The sequence below is a fragment of the Lissotriton vulgaris genome, chromosome 9 (genome assembly GCF_964263255.1).
Source record: "Lissotriton vulgaris chromosome 9, aLisVul1.2, whole genome shotgun sequence".
In the NCBI taxonomy this organism is placed as follows: domain Eukaryota; kingdom Metazoa; phylum Chordata; class Amphibia; order Caudata; family Salamandridae; genus Lissotriton; species Lissotriton vulgaris.
The window spans coordinates 235,429,018-235,448,596 of NC_141697.1; the positions used below are offsets into that span (position 1 = coordinate 235,429,018).

General features: G+C 44.9%; 1 protein-coding gene across 1 annotated transcript in view; it reads right to left on the bottom strand.

Annotated features, from left to right (window-relative positions):
- The window catches only part of PLCB2 (phospholipase C beta 2), a 492,254-nt gene that overhangs the window by 183,841 nt on the left and 288,834 nt on the right, over nt 1-19,579 (bottom strand). The window contains exon 11 of the mRNA XM_086937381.1: nt 18,689-18,846. Within this exon, the coding sequence (XP_086793507.1) occupies nt 18,689-18,846 (158 nt within the window). The remainder of the gene's footprint in view (nt 1-18,688; nt 18,847-19,579) is intronic.

Below are 19,579 nucleotides of genomic sequence, written 5' to 3' on the forward strand. Positions count from 1 at the left end.
GTCATAAATTTACTACAGCCCATACCAGAAGTACACCCAACACCACTCGTGGCCAGCCTCCAGAATTGCAACACCCTTGCATAGCAAACCATGGGAGTAAGGTCTTAAACTAGAACCCTAAAGGAATTCATGCTAAAATAAATTAATTTATTCGAACTTCTTAAAAATATATATACATTGAAATAAATGTACAAAATATATAGAAACTAAATTATTTTATTTTAAAACATTTTAAGAATATTTTTTAGTTTAAAAATAAATGCAAATGTAATTTGTTTATAAACTAATAAAATGTATTTAAATTAATTCAATTTTGGAAAAGGTGATGGACAGAGTTTCTGAATGATGCAGAATACTCCTACCCAGTCAAGAGATCAGGGCTTGGGACAGGAACAGACTAATTTGCATGTAGCCAGGTTCTGAGCTGGGATGGTGCAGTGAGCTAAAAAACGGTGATGGATCAAGCCCTGATCTCTTGACTGGGTAGGAGTATTCTGCATCATTCAGAAGCTCTGTCCATCACCAACTCCTTTTCCAAAATCGATTTTGTCCACACTATGTGTGGGAGGGTATACTCAGACGTGAGTCCCTTGCTCATTGCACCATCAGGATTCAAGCAAGCCGGGCCGACGACGGCTGAAATGCCAGAAACCGGTCCCCAGAAGCTTGTTTCCTTCCCAGGATAAGAATTGGCTTGGTAGTTTGGTTTGCCCTGTTCCCATCATGCACTGGGACAGGAACAGACTAATTTGCATGTAGCCAGGTTCTGAGCTGGGATGGTGCAGTGAGCTAAAAAACGGTGATGGATCAAGCCCTGATCTCTTGACTGGGTAGGAGTATTCTGCATCATTCAGAAGCTCTGTCCATCACCAACTCCTTTTCCAAAATCGATTTTGTCCACACTATGTGTGGGAGGGTATACTCAGACGTGAGTCCCTTGCTCATTGCACATCAGGATTCAAGCAAGCCGGGCCGACGACGGCTGAAATGCCAGAAACCGGTCCCCGGAAACTTGTTTCCTTCCCAGTATAAGAATTGGCTTGGTAGTTTGGTTTGCCCTGTTCCCATCATGCACTGGGACAGGAACAGACTAATTTGCATGTAGCCAGGTTCTGAGCTGGGATGGTGCAGTGAGCTAAAAAACGGTGATGGATCAAGCCCTGATCTCTTGACTGGGTAGGAGTATTCTGCATCATTCAGAAGCTCTGTCCATCACCAACTCCTTTTCCAAAATCGATTTTGTCCACACTATGGGGGTCATTACGATGGAGGATTTTCCGCATCCTCCGGGCCGGCGGAAGCCACCGCCGGCCCGGAGGATGCGGAAAATCCTCTGCGGACCCACCAGGACCCACCACCACATTAGGATGGCTGGTGGGTCATGGTTTAGGTCCGCAGCTTTTCCTCCACGGCTGGCTTACAACCGCGGCGGAAAAGCACTAAAATGGTGACGGTTTCTCTCAGACACCGTCAGCCAGATTAGGATGTGCTTTTGAACATTCTTTTCCGCGGTGGCTTTTCCGCCGTGGAAAAGCATGTGTAACTGCACTGCGGGGGCCCGTTGCGGGCCCCCTAGGTGTAGTGGGGGGTGCACATGGGGGGTACCTATGGTACCCCCCTGCATTTGCGTGCACAATGCAGCAGGCACCGCGCGGTGCCTGCCGCTTTGTGCACGCAAATGCTGTGCATGCTTTTTAACATTGCTGCGGGTGCAGCTTGAAGCTCCACCCGCCGCAATGTTAAAATAGAGGATGTGACCGCCACCCAGGCGGTCACATCCTAATCTGCACAGAGGGAACGCCGCAGCCCATGCGGATGTTCCCTCATGCTCTGGGTTCGCGGACGGACTCAAGTCCGTCCGCGATCGTAATGACCCCCTATGTGTGGGAGGGTATACTCAGACGTGAGTCCCTTGCTCATTGCACCATCAGGATTCAAGCAAGCCGGGCCGACGACGTCTGAAATGCCAGAAACCGGTCCCCGGAAGCTTGTTTCCTTCCCAGTATAAGAATTGGCTTGGTAGTTTGGTTTGGCCTGTTCCCATCATGCACTGGGACAGGAACAGACTAATTTGCATGTAGCCAGGTTCTGAGCTGGGATGGTGCAGTGAGCTAAAAAACGGTGATGGATCAAGCCCTGATCTCTTGACTGGGTAGGAGTATTCTGCATCATTCAGAAGCTCTGTCCATCACCAACTCCTTTTCCAAAATCGGTTTAAATTAATTCAATACATAACTTATATTAAGCAGTGAGGTCTCACTGATGATGCCTCTCTTGAAGCCTCTAGCACTTGATTTTATTACGGAATGTGTATTAAATTGAATTATTATGAAGCAAATTAATTTTATTACCCAGGTTTTATAAAGGAGGAAGCACTTTATCGTAACGTAATTGTTTTTATTTTTACTAGTTATCTTTTGAATCCATTTTTTAACCTGTTCTTCTGTGCAGATGCTGACAAAGATTTGAATGAATGAATACATTTATAGCATACTAAATAAATATAAATATTAAACTTCAAGTTTGTTTTAAAAAATTACAAATATAATAATTTAATTTAAATTAAAATATTTAAATGGAAGTAATATACATTTTAAAATTAAAATAATAGCTCTGTAGCGTTTTATTTTGCTCTCTATTTAAAATAAATATATTCAATAATTGACATTAATATTTAATGTAAACCAAAAGGTTTTTTAAAGGCTTTGTGAACCTTTTCCTATATATTACCATTGGAATCTACACTCAAATGGTGGAGTTCATGTGAAAAGTTATTAATAGCAACTTTACACTGAAAAAGTAGGCTGCAGACCCTGGTTTCAATTAGTGGGGACATGTAAATCTATCCTTTGAAGTGAATTTACAAATGATGAAAATCCAAAAGAAGTAAATTTACTGTCATTGAGAACTGGATCTTGATACATAAATGCTCTTACCTGCTCCCAAATACTTCCAAATGAAAATCAGCTCCTTCTGGAAAGGTCTTACCTGCCTACTGTCCAATTCCCAAGAGGCGGTACAAACGTGAAACCAGCAGAAGGCCCAGCATGTGAGAAAAAGGCAGACAAGGCCTACAACTACCCAAATGATGATCCTAATATGTTTTCATTACTGTTCTGAAAGACTAAGGGGCCCATTAGGATGGCAGGCGGATTGCCCCCGCCAGGCTGGCGGCAGCCACCGCCGGCCTGGCGGGGGCAATCCGCCCGCCATCCTCACCTAAAGACCTCCACCATATTAGGGTGGCGGGGGGGAACCACGGCGGATGGAAAGACCATCCACCACTTTTCCGCCCCGGTCCCCTTGCGACGGGGGCGGAAAAGGTCCAATATGGTGGCGGTGTCTAATACATGTGTCAAAAAATCCGAAGTGTCGGATAATGAACCTAGCTATGCTGTCAGAGTCACTATCATAGATAGATGTGATTTTGGAAAAAAGGGGGAGGATACCCTTTTTCTTGAGTCCCCTCACTCAACGGAGTTGCCTCACGGTGACATGCTTCATCATAGGGCCCATCCCAATCCGCTGCGGATTGAGGCGTGCTACAACTTGCGAAATACATAGGAGCACTATTAGTGAGGACTATGCGTGGTGTAATGTGAAAAAGTGAGTGGAGTGGTGTGAATTAAAAATATCTTACTAGTGGGCGAAAAAAACTTTTATTCGTGCTCCTAGCAGATAAATTAAAAGGTGGAGTGGGTCTCTAGGTAAGGCCGGTTGTCTAATAGGACCGTAAACCTAGTAGATAGCCAACTAGTTTCGAGCTGTACCCCTCAGCTCTTCCTCAGGACATCACAAGGACCAACCCTGTGATATCCACTCCACTGTAATAGACACCGCCAGCCATATTAACATTGGCTTTTTCAGATGCCTTTCCATGGCGGCGATGCCGCCACGGAAAGGCATGTGGTCTTCACTTTGGGGGTCTCCTGTGGGCCCCCAGAGTGAAGCAGAGGTGGGGGGTGCACACGGTGGGTACCTGTGGTACCCCCCTGAATTTGCATAAACAAAGCGGCAGGCACCGCGCTGTGCCTGCCGCTTTGTTTATGCAAATGCATACATGCATTTTTAGCATTGTGGCGGGTAGTGCTGAGAGCACCGCCCGCCACAATGCTAAAAATGCAGGATGCGCCTGCCACAATGGCGGGCGCATCCTAATACCCCCACGGGACCCCCGCCATTTTGGCAGGCGGTCCCAATAAGTCGTCCGTCATCCTAATGAGCCCCTAAATGTTTATAGGGTTAAATAGACCCTAAACAATATGGTGGACAAGGCTGGGGTGTGTTGACCACACAAGTCAGTGTCTGTGGTTTACAAAGAAAAGTTGGAGTGAAAACACGTACCTTGGCCAGAACAGATCTCAACAATGTGCTTATAAAATTGAAAGAAACATGAAGCTGAGTATTAGACCTGTCAGCCTTAGGCTGGTCCACCCCAAATCTTTAGCCTTCCTTCTCCATTTTTGCTGATCTTGTTTAGGTGGCCTTAGGACTCTGCACACTTTACCACTGCCGACCAATTCTAAAGTGCATGTGCTTCCTCCTTAACACATGGTGACATTGGCTTATCGCCAATTGGCACATTTAAAGTGCATAGTAAAGTGGACCTACATGTGCCCAGGGCCTGTAAATTAAATGATCCTAGTGGGCCTGCAGCTCTTATTGTGCCACCCACCTACGTAGCCCTCTAAACATGTCTCAGGCCTGCCATTGCAGCCTTTGTGATCTCTTTTAAATTGTAATTCCGACCTGGCAAAATAAACCTTTTGCCAGACCCAAACCTTCCTTTTTAATACATCTAAGTCACCCCTAGGCTGGGCCCAGGACGACCCAGAGGTCAGGGTGCAGTGTATTTAAAAAGCTGAACATACACTAGGGAAAACTCTATAGACAGCAACACACAATAGAGAGCTACCTGGATGTGCCTTCATGGACAGGTTGTTACACTTAAACAGGCTGTGTCCTGCCTCCACACAAAGGTCTGCATACCCCCTGTAGTTAGTCTGGAGCCAGGACAGTGGAGGAAGGAAACCTGTGTACTTAAATGGGAAACCTCTAGAAGCTTCTCCCACTACAAAGGAGTCACCTGGGATACATATTGGGACCTCAGATACCAATTCTCTGGTGAACCTGTGGAAACCCTACCAGGAAGAAAGACGACTGCACGGCTAAAAGGACTGTCACTCTGCTGGGCTGCTACCCAGCTGTTATACTGCCTTGATGCTCAACAACAAAAGGGGGGAGTGAGACATAGAGGCTAGGTTTATCCTCCTTATAGATACGTTTTCCCATAGGAATCCCCTGGGCAGGCTTTAATGCGTTATCACCTGAATCTTGTGTCCTCAACTTCCTTTTGGGAAAGGGGGCAATCCTGACCGTTTTCAGTAAGCCATATGGGCGTAGGCTAGGATGTTAAACAACTTCAGGCTATGGTGATACCAATTAATAACATTTTAAGGAAATTGGAGGTGGCACAGCAAGATCAGCGCATTTTACTAAATACTCTCAATCAACTTTTATCATCAACCTCCAATGTGTCTCCTAAACTACTTCATCGATAGGAGGGAGAAATCAAAGTGGGCAGACAACAGGTCAGACTATCCCAGTATGCTATTCTGTCCTACGTTCTGTCAATTTAGCATTACCTGAAAAGCTCTTCGTGACCTGAGGAAATCCCAATCTTTCCTGGTTCAGTAGTGGTTGCCTTTTTTTTCTATTGACTACACCTTTTTCGTGATGATCAAGTGAAGATGAGAAGATGCAAACAGATTTACTCCACCTCTATAGGGAGTACGATCGTCCCATTGAACTTGTCTCTGGAGTAGTTGTTCTCCATGGCAGAATTTATCCCTTCACCTTTAAGGAAACTCAAGTGTGTCAGTTATAACTAGAGGAGATCTTGAAGAAACATATTTATCAGAAATTCAATATGTCATGCTGGGGCTCTAATATGCTTCATCCCATAAACAAATAGGACCTATGTACAATGATTTGACTACCATGAAGAAATCACATCGTTATTCGTGACCTGTATCTTTTGCCCCTGATCTTTGCATTGATGGACCAGATCAAGACTGATAAAGCCTTCTCCAAATTGGATCAGTGAGGTGCATATATCTTGGCACTGATTCAAAAAGGAGATAAATGGGAAGCAGCATATATCACCAAATATGGCCATTCCTAGCATTCTGTCATGCCTTTTGGTTTGTGCAATGCATCCAGCTATGTGTTTGTTGAATTACATCTTCAGGGATAAACTGGATCAATATGCGGTCATCCAATTAGGTGGCATCTTGTTTTTTTCAAACTGTGTAAAAGAACATGAAATTGATTTAAGAGAGGTTCTGTCCCATCCTAGACAAAAATATTGTATAGGAAATTACAGATATGTGATTTAAAATAAATTCTGTTTTCTGGGGTTCATAACCTCCGAAAAACGTTATCCCAGTAAAGTCAGAGCAGTATTAATTTGGTTGGCACCAAGTATTGTCAAAGTTATCCAAAAATTCCTGTTATTCGCCAACTTCTACAGACAGATTATTCCTAATTTTTCAAAGATTTTTTTACCCATTGCTCATCTCACAAAAGCAGTTGTCATGTTTCAATGGGGATCGGAACAGGAAGCGTCCTTCAAGCAATTAAAGGACTTGTTCACTTAGGCACTCAAGATGCATCGCCCTGTCATCTTTCATACCGATGCTTTTAGCTGCTGCCTGGGGGCCATTCTGTTGCAGAAACATTCAGAGACTTAAAAGGTACACCCCTTTGCCTTTTTCTCTTGAACACTCTCTACAACTGACAGAAATTACACCATTTATATGATTGGGAGTTACAAGCTACAGTCAATGCTAATATATCTAAAAGGAGCCACACATAAGGTAACAATCTGGACTGATTATAAGAATTTAGGATTTGTGAAATCTATCAGATATAGTAATGCTAGGCATGTCAGATGAGCTCTCTTTTTCTCTAGATTTCAGTATGAGGTATACTATCATCCAGGGAAAGGCATGGGGAGGCTGATGCTCTTTCTTGTTCAGTTGAAATGCAAGAAGTAACTGAATGCGAGATTTTGGTGATTCAATCATCAGGAGTTAGTGGGGGTAACATGTTTTCAATTGATCAGAGAGGCAGAAACTACATTATATGAGAAAGGATGGTTAAATGAAGTACCAAGTCAGCAAATTAAGAGACAATGTCTGTTGTTCCAGGAAAATGTAATTTCTGTGGCAGAGAATAAGCATGAAAGACTAATTTTCCCATATACCCTAGGACTCCCAGGTAGCAGGCCATATAGGGGTTACCAAGACTTTTGAACTTGCTCAATGTAATTTTTGGTGACCTACAGTTTGGAAGGATATCAAAACATGTAGTGTTTGTGCACAAGTTGAGAGTGAACATCAGAGGCCAATTGAAGACCCTTGCCTGTGTCTTTCTGTCCTTTTGCAAACATTTCTATTGACTTTGATGCTGACTTGCCCCTTTCTCACTCATACACCACAGTGATAGTTGTGGTTGATTATTTTACTAAAAGTTTGTCCCTTAGGCTGTTACCCACATTCCTAGAGTTAGCTGACAATTTTTGGAATGATATTGTTAGGCAGGGGATAACAATTAAGGTTGGGCAGTGAACTCAGCTCCGCTGGCGGGTTTTTGCCACTCTATGATGTTGTGTCGCCATGCCTGATGAGGTCCCGGACTTCCGGGTCAGGCACAGCCGGATGGGGAGGAAAAGGGGCGGCACGAGTGTGCGCTCCAGGTGTAGCCAATTGAAGGGAATAAAGGCGGCTAAATAAATAATGCTTGTGTCTGCGCTTTTATTTGAAGTGCGCAACACTAAAGCTAGTGATGAGGGTGGGATGCAAAGACACCCCCCTCCACACAGTGTCGAGAGAGCGTCCAGAGAAAGGGAAAAGCGCAGACAATTATGCAAATGAGCGCTGCCCATCGGCTCGAGATCGCAGCCCCCACACGGACATAAGGACTCCCTGTGAGGCGAGCTATTGAAGCCCAAAACGACAGGAAGCTGCACAGCCCTGGGGTAAGAACCCTAGTTCTCAAACCGGCATTCAGGTGTCATGTCTGGTGGCCATTTTTTGAAGTCAGGCCCATCCCATAGAAAGACATTGGCTCCAGCCCGATGGCCATTTTGAGGTCAGGTTAAAGGAAGCACCCTGAGCCCGCAAAATATATAGATTTTGAAGCGCTGCGAAGCTGTAAGAAGCGCCAAGAAGGACAGTGAAGACAGCAGTGCGTCACCATGTCCACTCGACCCGATTCCACGCAGAATGCGGCTTCAGGTCCACCCTCAGCTGCACCGCAAGGGCCCATACTAATGGGGGTATCGTTCCTGCGTCCCCCCGAACCTCTAATACTGACTTCAGGAAACAGCATGGGCCCCAAGTGGAAAAGTTGGATAGAGCATTTTGAAGACTTCATGAAAGGCTCAAGAGTAGATGATCCTGATCATCAACTTATAGTGCTAAAGAACTTAGTGGGCAAAGACATTGGACAAATAATCAAAGAATTGCCCTCGGCAGACACTGCATCGTATACAGACGTAAAAGACGCCCTAAACAGGAAATTTCTCCACAAACGCAACCTGGACTACGAACACTACACTTTAAATCTTGCGTCCCAAGAACCCGATGTATCCATGGGCGATTTTATCTCACGGTTAAAGCGTCTAGCATGATACTGCGAGTTCGACAACTTTAACACTGAGGATGCGCTTCGTTTACGCAACATTGAAGGATGCCAGTCCGAGTTATTGAGACGTTGATTACTCAAAAAACACAATTCGCTCAATGACATTGAAGAACTCATGCGCATAAATGATCAAGCTGAAGAACACGCCAAAAAAATGGAAGCTGGAAAAACGGAAAAGCGGGAACAAGCACTCCGAGTTCAGTCTCAGACAGAAACGCGACTCTGACCAGATCGGAGGCCCGACAAACCCACAAGCTCCTCCCACGTTGGGACCAGAAGCAGTAAAACTCAGAAACAACCGCAGCACTTCTACCGCTGTGGCCTGGAATATCCACACCCTGGCACTTGCCCAGCCCTGGGTCAACAATGTCACCGATGCGGGAGGGACAATCATTTTGAAGCTATGTGCCAAACCAGGCGTAAAAAAACTAGGCCGGTCAGACGAAGTGATGGGACACGTCACCACGCGAGGGCGGTACATGGAAGAAGAGACCGGTCTACCAGTTCGTCCAGGTCCAGTACTTAGTCCCAGGCATCGTATCGATCTCACCGGTCAACATCAAGAGAATCGGCCACACTTACTCCCATATCACAGGACAGTGACGAATATGTATGGATGGTGGCTGACCCAGACCGATTGAAGAAATACCCACGATTAGATATTAGTATGGGAAACTATTCTGCAAAGTTTGTTCTGGACACAGGAGCGTCACTGAACTATATCTGCACAACGGAATATGAAAAGATGTGCCCGAAACCAATGCTAGAACCGGCTGCAGTGCACGTCTACACATGGCTGTCCAAAGAGACACTGCCATGTCAAGGACGTTTTCCCACAACGCTAACCTACAAGAACAGATCAATTCAGGCTCAGATTCATGTCATAGAAGGCCCTGAAGCTGCTGACTGCATACTCAGCCTACCTACAGCAGAACGACTGAGGCTGGTGGAGATCCTATTGAAAGTAGATAACTCGCCCAACATGATCAACAAATTCCCGAAGCTGTTCTCAGGCCTAGGAAAACTAGCCAACGTTAAAGTTAAATTGCACATCAATGAGCAAGTCACACCAGTAGCTCAACACCACAGGAAAGTACCATCTCATCTCCAGCAAGTGGTCGATGATGAACTTCAAGATCGGCTGAGAGCAGACATCGTAGAACGATCATCCGGACCCACTCCCTGGGTGTCACCGGTGGTAGTCGTACCCAAACGAGGGCATGAAAACAAAGCGCGCCTGTGCGTGAACATGCTTGCCCCAAACACAGCCATAGAACGAGAAAGACATCTCGGACCTCATATTAGTGACATGATTACCCGCCTGAATGGAGCGACGATTTTTTAAAAACTGGATCTCAACAAGGAGTATCACCAACTCGAACTCCACGAAAAGTTGAGATACATCACTACTTTTACCACCCATCAAGGACTCTTCAGATACAAACGCCTTAATGTTGGCATCTCGTCAGCAGCGGAAATCTTTCAAGAAGACGTTCGACGAGTGATCCACCACATTCCCAACTCATTTAATTACAGTGACGACATACTCGTATTTGGTACGACACGTGAAGAACATGACAAAGCCTTGGACCGCGTGTGTCATGCCCTTCTAAATGCCAATCTTACCCTCAACGGGGACAAGTGGAATTCCACTAATTGACCCTCAAGTTCTACGGCCATATCTTCTCCAAAGATGGCATGAGACCAGATCCCGAAAAAGTCTCAGCGCTAGCTGACACCCGCAACCTCGCGATGTCAGTGACATTCGGTCATTCCTGGGCATGGTTAGCTATTGTGCCAGATACATCAAAGAATATGCCACCATCAGCGACCCACTAAGAGAGCTAACGAGACAAGGCCAACCATTTCACTGGTCCAAGGCTTGTGAACATGCGTTCAACAAAATCCAAAACACTGTAAGGTCTGCTGCCAATTTGGCCTACTTCAACCTCAAACGGAAAACGGAAATCTCCGTTGACGCCAGCCCCGTGGGCCTTGGAGCCATTCTCGCCCAATACGATGACGAAAGAGACCAGCGTCACATCATAGCCTATGCCAGCCGCAGCCTCACTGACACGTAAAAAGCACACTCGCAACCAGAGAAGGAGAGCTTGGCCGTCGTATGGGCATGTGAGCACTTCCACCTATTTGTCTACTGGAAGCATTTCACACTCATTACTGACAATCAGGCCTTAATAACTATCTTCGGCAACCCATGAGCGAAGATGCCTCTGAGGATCGAAAGGTGGGGAATCCGCCTGCAGGACTACACCTACACAATTATTCACAAATCGGGAAAGGCTGAAAATCCGTCGGATTGCATCTCACGCCAGCCTCAAACATTGACACAGACACGCGCTTCGCTAGCCGAAGAATACCTCCACCCCGTGATTGATCAAGCACGCCCACCTGTCGTCCCACTAGATGCCATTACAGAAGCCACTGTCAAAGATGCCACACTCCAAGACGTTATGCAGCGCATCCAAGTGGACCCATTGAGACATCTGGAGACCTCCCAAACCATCACTGGCATCAATATGCAGGAACTTTCATCTTTCAGACACGTCAAAGATGGCCTCACAATCAGTGCAGATGGGTTGTTACTGAGAGACAGGAGAATTGTCATTCTTCAACAACTACAACAAGGGACCATCAATCTAGCTCATGAAGGCCACAGGGGCATAGTAGCCATGAAGAAAGCACTGCGTGAGAGGGTCTGGTTCCCATCTCTTGATCAGATGGTAGAAGCCACGCTTCAAGACTGCCCACAATGCTAACTAGTGGGGCAAGGAGAGCCACATTCCCTGCTGCAGATGTCCGATCTCCCGGACGGTGTATGGCAACAAGTAGCTGTTGATTTCTTCGGCCGACTAAAATCCGGGAAATATGTAATCGTCATCATGGACGAATATTCTCGCTTTCCCATTGCACAACAACTATCGTCCACAAGAGCATCTGCAGTCATACCCATCCTTGATGAAACATTCGCAGCATGTGGGATTCCACAGATCATAAAAACAGACAATGGACCACCATTCAATGGACATGAGTTCACAGAATTTGCAGACCATCTGAACTTTAAACACCGGAAAATCACCCCCTTATGGCCCCAAGCCAATGGGATGGTTGAACGCTTCATGGCCACCTCGAAGAAAACAATACAACAAGCTGAACTGTCCCAGTGTGACATACAACAGGCACTTAATGAAGTGCTGAGAGCCTACAGGACAACTCCACACAGCACCACCAACAGATGCCCTGCTACCCTGATGCTCGGGAGAAGGCCGCGCACCAGGATTCCGAAGTCGGACGTAATCATTCACTCCAGATTCCCAACCACAGATCACGAGACGCTAATGAACCTGGACAGAGACAAGAAAGCAAAGATGAAGAACTACGCTGATAATCGGCGCCATGCAATGACATCCAGCATCTAAGGAGATTAGGTACTGGTGAAACAGGAACAGAGAGCCTATGCCGACAGCCGATATCATGCTCACCCACTACAAGTGGTGAAGAAAAAAGAAACCATGATCAAAGCAGCCTCCACAACAAAGAGGACCGCGAGCAACGTATCACACTTCAAGAAGTGTGCCTGCAATCTACAGCCGGAAAGATTATGCAGACAGGGACACAGACAACTCAGATCCAGGAGCAGATAACCTCGAAGAACACCCTCGCATAATCAACATGGATGAACCTGGAGAACAACTGCCTCCATGCCGGCTGCAGATGACCACTCAAAGGCCAGTTCGACTCATTTAAAGAACTTTAAAGAACAATGATCTAAGGTACATGACAATTTACAAAGGGGGGAGATGTCGTGTCGCCGTTCCTAGAGTTAGCTGACAATTTTTGGAATGGGATTGTTAGGCAGGGGATCACAATTAAGGTTGGGCAGTGAACTCAGCTCCGCTGGTGGGTTTTTGCCACTCTGTGATGCCGTGTCACCATGCCCGACGAGGTCCCGGACTTCCGGGTCAGGCACGGCCGGATGGGGAGGAAAAGGGGCGGCACGAGTGCACGCGCCAGTTGTAAGACGATTGAAGGGAATAAAGACGGCTAAATAAATAACACTCGGGCCTGCGCTTTTATTTGAAGTGCGCAACACTAAATGTGCTACTCTTGGCAGTGCGAAGTTCGGCAAAATGCTCTGTCTACACTCCAGTGGAGTAGAGTTTACTGGCGCGCCTGCTTTCACCCCTACCTAATAGTATTATCTGCTACCATTTTAAGATGATCGCCTTTTCTTGCATGAAAGTCTGACAGATGATGTCTTCCTGACTCGTGATTTGGGTTGTGACTTGTTGCTTTGGTTATGGAGCTGGGACTGGAGGGTGGTGCTTTTTAGGCTAGGTATAACAATCTTTCAAACTTCACTCTGCACTGCAGGTCTGATGACGATCTGTGATTCGTCACTCTGCAGCAGATCGTGAAGGACTAGTCATAGTGTGAGCAAGCTGTTAAAAACAGGTACTTCCTTCAATATTTCAACTTCGTTCTCCGAGGTGCTTCGGCGGGACAAGAGAGGTGCTCTCCCACCTTACTGACATTATAGAAGGCGTACTAAACATATAGACACAGGCATGAGGCCTCAGTGCATGTCTGGTGGCAGTGCCATGGCACAAGCCTCGAGCAGCTGTTGTCGCAGAGCGCCTTGTACGCAAGGGTCTCTGGAGCAGTAGTGGCCTTAGTGCCCCTGACAAAAGGTGGGTGAAGCCATTTGCTCTACATCTCATGCCTAGCATCAGTAGGTGCGGTAGTGTGGCTACCTCTTGTGGGCCAAGTCTCCCTCAGTGTCCAGTGAGGGTTGGACCTGTGTGGGCATCTCCAGTGCCATGGCACAGGGGGATGGTAACAATGGCACCTACGTTCTGGTTTTTATGGGCGGCAGAAGCAGCACCGGGCATCAGTGGATCTGCATTCAAGGGTGTTGTTAGCACAATTACAAATGCAAAACTTTCCAGTTGTTTGCTAAATGTCTTGTTACAGTTTTCAACATAAAATAGCTCAATTCTGTCATCTGTGGTGAAAAGTCATAATTTCTATGTTTGCCGCCCTTTAATTGAGATTATTTATTTATTTGATTGAGTGTTAGCATTGTAAAATAGAGCTTCGCCTGCTAGGTTAGCTTTGTGGAATTTGATAGAGTTTTTTTGGACTTTGCTGAAATCCGCAAAGTAGAAATCCGTGAGATCTGCCCAGGCCTAATCACAATTCATAGCCAAATGCTGGAATACATTGCTGCAATATTTGGGCACAGTAAATTCTAAGCTTACCAGTTACCATCCTCAAACAGATGGGCAGACAGAAGGCTGAACCAATCCGTGGAACTGTGTTTGAAATGCTTTGTGATGGAGAATCCAAAGGACTCTCCATCTTGGGTGTACCTAAAGAAATTGGCATACAATTAATAGTGTCTTAATTGATCATACTTTTGTTGGATTTCAGGTTTTACTAAAGGTTATAACCTTCCACATTTTCTATTTCTTCAGTGCCCTCTGTTACATCCCTACTTAAAAAGCTTAACCACACACACAAATAGGGTAATTCAAACTGTTAAAAACTAGCTCGGATTACAAGAAATGTCTTAACTATCACAGAAAGCAAACCCCTAGTTACAAAGTGGGGGATAAATGATGGCTCTTTACATCACACTCATCCATCCCAGTGTCTGACCCAAATGTACTCCCAGATTTGTGGGGCCCTTTAAGATCACATAGCTGATAGGAACTTATGCCTTACGTTTAGCTACTAACAGATGAACACTAGATCCAGAAGTATATATATTTAGGATAAAGGCAGCCACATCAACACCACCACAGGACCACGATCAAAGCACCAACACCAGTTTATTTAGACACCTCAACGGAATATGATGCTGTAGCTATCCTTGACTGAAGAATATACACTGTAACCTGCAGTATCTTGTAGCATGGAAGGGGTATGATCTTCCAAAAGGTCTTAGGAGTAGAATAATTTGTTAATTCCCCAAGATTAGTGAAGGAATTTCAAGTAGCTCATCCTTACAAAGAAAAGAAAAGGCAAGACGGCAGGGGAAGGCAAGGAAAAGCACACTGGTGATAAAATATACAGTTTTATTTGATAAAATATGGGAAAAAACTGGAAACAGTTGAAGGCCAGATAATACACACAAGTTCATGAACAGACAAGTCTCGGTCAGGGCAAGTGAAGTAAGAACATCAGTGACTATAAAAAGGATAAACTAGGAAGATGGTACTGGCAGCTTCACTGTGTTGTATGGCTCCAACTCTTGCTAAGTTCGCCCCACATTGTGTCCTGCACCTTTATTGCTTTTTCTCAAGTTGCTTCAAGTTTCCCAGTTCATTGTTAACGCCGGCCGTAGTGGGCGTAGCGGGGCTATGCGGAGGTCCACGGTGTTGCGAACAAACTCTCTGGACCTCAGCTACGCTACTCCACCCGCCTCCACCCCCCTATAATAAAAATGGCTTATACATGACTTAAAATTAAATCAAAACCACTTACATGGCATGCAGTGTCCCCAGGCTAGGAAACATCCTTTACATTGCAACTTTTACCACGCAGTGCCTTTACGACGCATCTATTACAACGCAAACCATTACAACGCATTGCGCTGGGGGACGCTCTAGGATAGGGAATAGATTTAATTTACTATCCAACACCTTCCCTAGTGTGCATGGGAACTGGAGTTGGAATAGTAAATTAAACTATTCACTATCCAGCACCCCAAAGCGCTATGCGTTGTAAAGGTTTGCGTTGTATTACTTACGTTGTAAAAGCATGCGTGGTAAAAGCATGCGTTGTAATGTCATACATCCCCCCAGGCTGGCCTTCTCCTCTTCCTCGCCACCTGGCTAATTCTTTGAGAAAACTGTGATCCTCGCGCGCCCGCGCATGCACATTTCTCACATTACTTGCGAGAAATATGCATGCACGGGCGCACAAGCATGCGCAGTTTTCTCAAAGAATTACCCAGAAGGCGAGAAAGTGGAGGAGGGCAGCCTGGGGACGTCGCTTGCCAGGTAAGAGGTTTTGATTAAATTTTAAGCCATGTAGAAGTCATTTTTAATATGGGGGGTGGAGGTGAGGGCTGGCCAACTTGACTCCACTGCGGGTGTGTGGAGATTTGCCTTCTCCGCGTCCTACGCTGAAAGCGGAGCATACAAATTACCGCACAGTCCGCGGGCAGAGCGGAGGATTCCGCCCGGGGTTATTCATTGTTGCTGTTATTGTTATATCCATTTTTTTGTATCCTGTTCTCAGTGTACTTAGGACTTATCTCTAACACTCCCTTAGATAGGCTGCATGCCTTCTTAACCAGGGCCGGACTAGCTACAGGGCATTTTGGTGTGCTGCCAAAGTGGGGGCTGATTTCGTTGATGGGGACCGAGTGTACTTAAAACCATTCCTTTTGCTTTGTTTATGTAGAAGCATATGCAGGTCCACATCACCGAAATCAGCCCCCACCGCAATGAAATCACCCCCCAGCTTGGCACCAAACCAAGTCGCCTGGTAGCCAGTCCGGCCCTGTTCTTACCCCCTTGGTGATTCTGGGTCCCCCAGTTTTTCCTGGTGCCTACGGGGCTCGTCTTAGCAATATCTTCAGAAGTGCTTGGTTAGTTCGCTCTGAATTTTATTTGTTCTAATATTTATGATTTGACTGTCATGTAATACACTCTCTGTGATATTCATTGTCATAGGGCTTTACCTACCCTCAGTAGCAGATCTTTTATGTTAACCACAATGCAAGTTTCAAGGGATCTCTTGTGGTGTCCTCCAGCAGATATATTGAGTTCCCTCTTTTAATTACTTTACCCCAAAAACTGTTTCCCCACCTTCACACCTATTATGGAGGCTTGTCCACCTACACATTTTCTCAGGACACTCTTACGGGGAGATCTGAACTTTATGACCTCTACTTTGTTGCAGGAATGGGTGCAACCCAAGCATTGGTGCACTATTTGTGATATTGCATGAATATAGCTTTAGAGAGATCACTGAGCAGGGAGAGCTTTTTTTGTTCAGTTATTAACTGTTTAGAAGTTTAGCTTATTTAAAACTCTATATTGTAGTAGTTTAGTTTATTAGAAGTTTAGCTTATTTAAAGCTCCATCTTTTACTAGTATGCCCTCTGTCTATGATACATGTTATTAACAACAAAGTATGTATCAAATTGTAGCGCCACTGAGGGCAATTAAAGTTGCAACTGAATTCTTAAATAAGCAAATCCCTGATTTTTTTTTAATATGGGGTAGTGGTACTATACCTAATGCATACATTCTTACTATGACAAGTTTATGTTGTTGAGCAAGACTTGTCAAACCTCTTAATAATAATATCCAGTCAGGTTTTTGGAATGACTAGCAAACATAAAAATAACACCCAATGGAAATCCATTATAAATTACCAATGATTTAGAAATACTGTAACTATTTCATAACACTTGATTGGCCTTTATTATGTAATAGTTTAATTCACCCAGTCCTAGATATTGTAATGTTTTGTATCTAGTTGGAGAAACTGATGCCGGCATTATAACTGTTAAAAACCAAATACGTAATAAAAATAATAAGTGAAATGATACTACTATTAATGACTCAGAATTTCATTCCAGACCATTATTTTTATGCCCACTATGATACTTGTGGTAGAGGTCAGCTGGATCAAAAATCAGTCTAAGTCCTGTAGAAATCATCCAGCTTGATTTGTGAGGAAAGATCTCCTCTAGACAGGATTACAAGCATGCACAGAATGGTTTTGTCTTGTTGGGTTTCACGAGTGAGGTGCAATGGCTCAGTGTATATATCTGGGCAGAGCTTAGGGTATCTTGTTTAGAAAAATAAAAAAAATAGTTTTGTTCATCGCTTGAGTTAATCACTGTGACTGGTAATTACTTGGGTGACATTCCAAGCCATTGGTTTTTGTATCTTTTATCATATTACCTGTAACTGATTTAACCAGGAAATTTAATGTTTTCAGCTTAACATCCATTTTGTACATTTGATCAGGGCTTAACGCTACAAATGAGGAAGAAAGTAGATTTTTGGGCAGGAGGGGGTACCAAAATGCACCTCTGAATTTTCTGCTATCTCCACCAAGGTCTTGATTACTTTGTACTCAAAGAAGGACATCAGGGCCCAGAGTTATTACCATTTGGTGTAACGCAGCAAGACAACTTGCTGTGCTGCGTCAAATGGAGAGAGCAGGAATGTGCCACACTTTCCTACTCTCACTGTGTGCTGGTGCACTGAGTGCTGCCTTGCGTCAATGCAGTCATCTTTGTGCCATGTGCAAGTGTGCCTGCATTGCAGGAGGGAGTGTTTTTGTGCATGAAGGGACCTCTTCCTGCACAAAAACAACCCTCAGAGGCATTGTCGCCATTTTATGAGTGCTGCAGAATTTGCCACACATACACAGAGGAGATAACAAGCAGAAATAAACATATTTCTCCTCATTACGCCTATGATGGGATGGCTAACATTTTGATGCATTCCTAGATTTACTATTCTTAATAAACCTGGGACTACACTACAATACATGGGTGGATGTGTTGGATTGCCCATGTTCCACCCATGGAAAACCGTCAAAAAGCAGATTAATGCAAGGCAGCGACTTCCACTGCAAGGTGGCTTTGCATGGATTAGTAAATCTGACTTAAGGGTCTATGCTCCCTTGCGTCGTGTTGTGTGATGCAAGGGCAACACTAGCCCTTACTAAGTCTGGGCCCTGGTTTTTGCAGCTTTGAACAGTGGCTCTTTTTTCCAACTGATTGATGCATTCTGAAAAGGTGAGCCAGGACAGGTACTCTAGGGGCGTGGTTAATAAGGTCGCTCTTGCCTTGTCCTAGGTTTAGGTTTAGGCAGGCAGCAGCTTGGAGGATGGCCTGAAGGGGGAGAGTATAGAGCGTGAGAGGCTGCAGAGCCAAATAGTGTTGTTTATTGAAGCGATCTTGAAGTAAATCACACAGTCCTCTCACCTTGAATAGAATTTCGGTGGTCATGGTGTAGCCGTGAGTTATAATGGGTTCTTCTTCAGGTGGTTTTCCCTTCCAGCAGTCCAGTTCCACGCAGCGGCATCCAGAAAGGAGTGTCTGTCGGTACATTTCGGGAGAGGAAATTCCAGAAAACTGGCCAGCTAGATTGGTGTGGTAGGAGGTGAGATAGGAAAGACACAAAAGATACTAATTATGACCAATGTACAAAAAAATTATCTTTTGCGCTTAAAAGCTTCAAATATTTGAACAAATACGTCACCATAGGTCATCCAGAGAGACCTTCTAGAACTAAGCTAATGTAGTGTGTTTGAAAAATAATTCCAGTTAACCTTTGTTGTTTTACCAAGCTGTTTGGGCATTTAACAGCACTCAATGCACTGGAGTGCATTTGATGTGGTAGACAATCACATCCGGGACAGAGTGTGTCAGTCAAACAGTGACTTGTTTTTCAAATATCAGGTAAAGCAACTGTGGAAGTCATTGAGATCTCCAGGTTTTTGGAAAGTATCATAGTTTGGACTACCATGCATGATAAAGATAGAACCTAACCCCTGACAAGCCAGGGCAGTGGTCTTTTATGTACTCTGGGGGAGTGGTAGCAAACCAGGCGAGGCATTGAAGTGTAATAAAAACCGGACTGACACTGTCTGCATTACGTGACAGTACAATGGGTAAACTAGTACGATAATGTATAAGGAGGCATAGCAATATGTGTTTTTCATTCTGTGTGCACTGGCATCATCACATTATCTGTAACCTACAGAGTGACTCTACTGTCTGAGGGTGTAAGCCAGATAGCTCAGTAATCTGAAGGTTACAGGTAACCTGCATCAGTTCTAGCACTTTGAGCATCATCTCCGATACCTTGGTCAC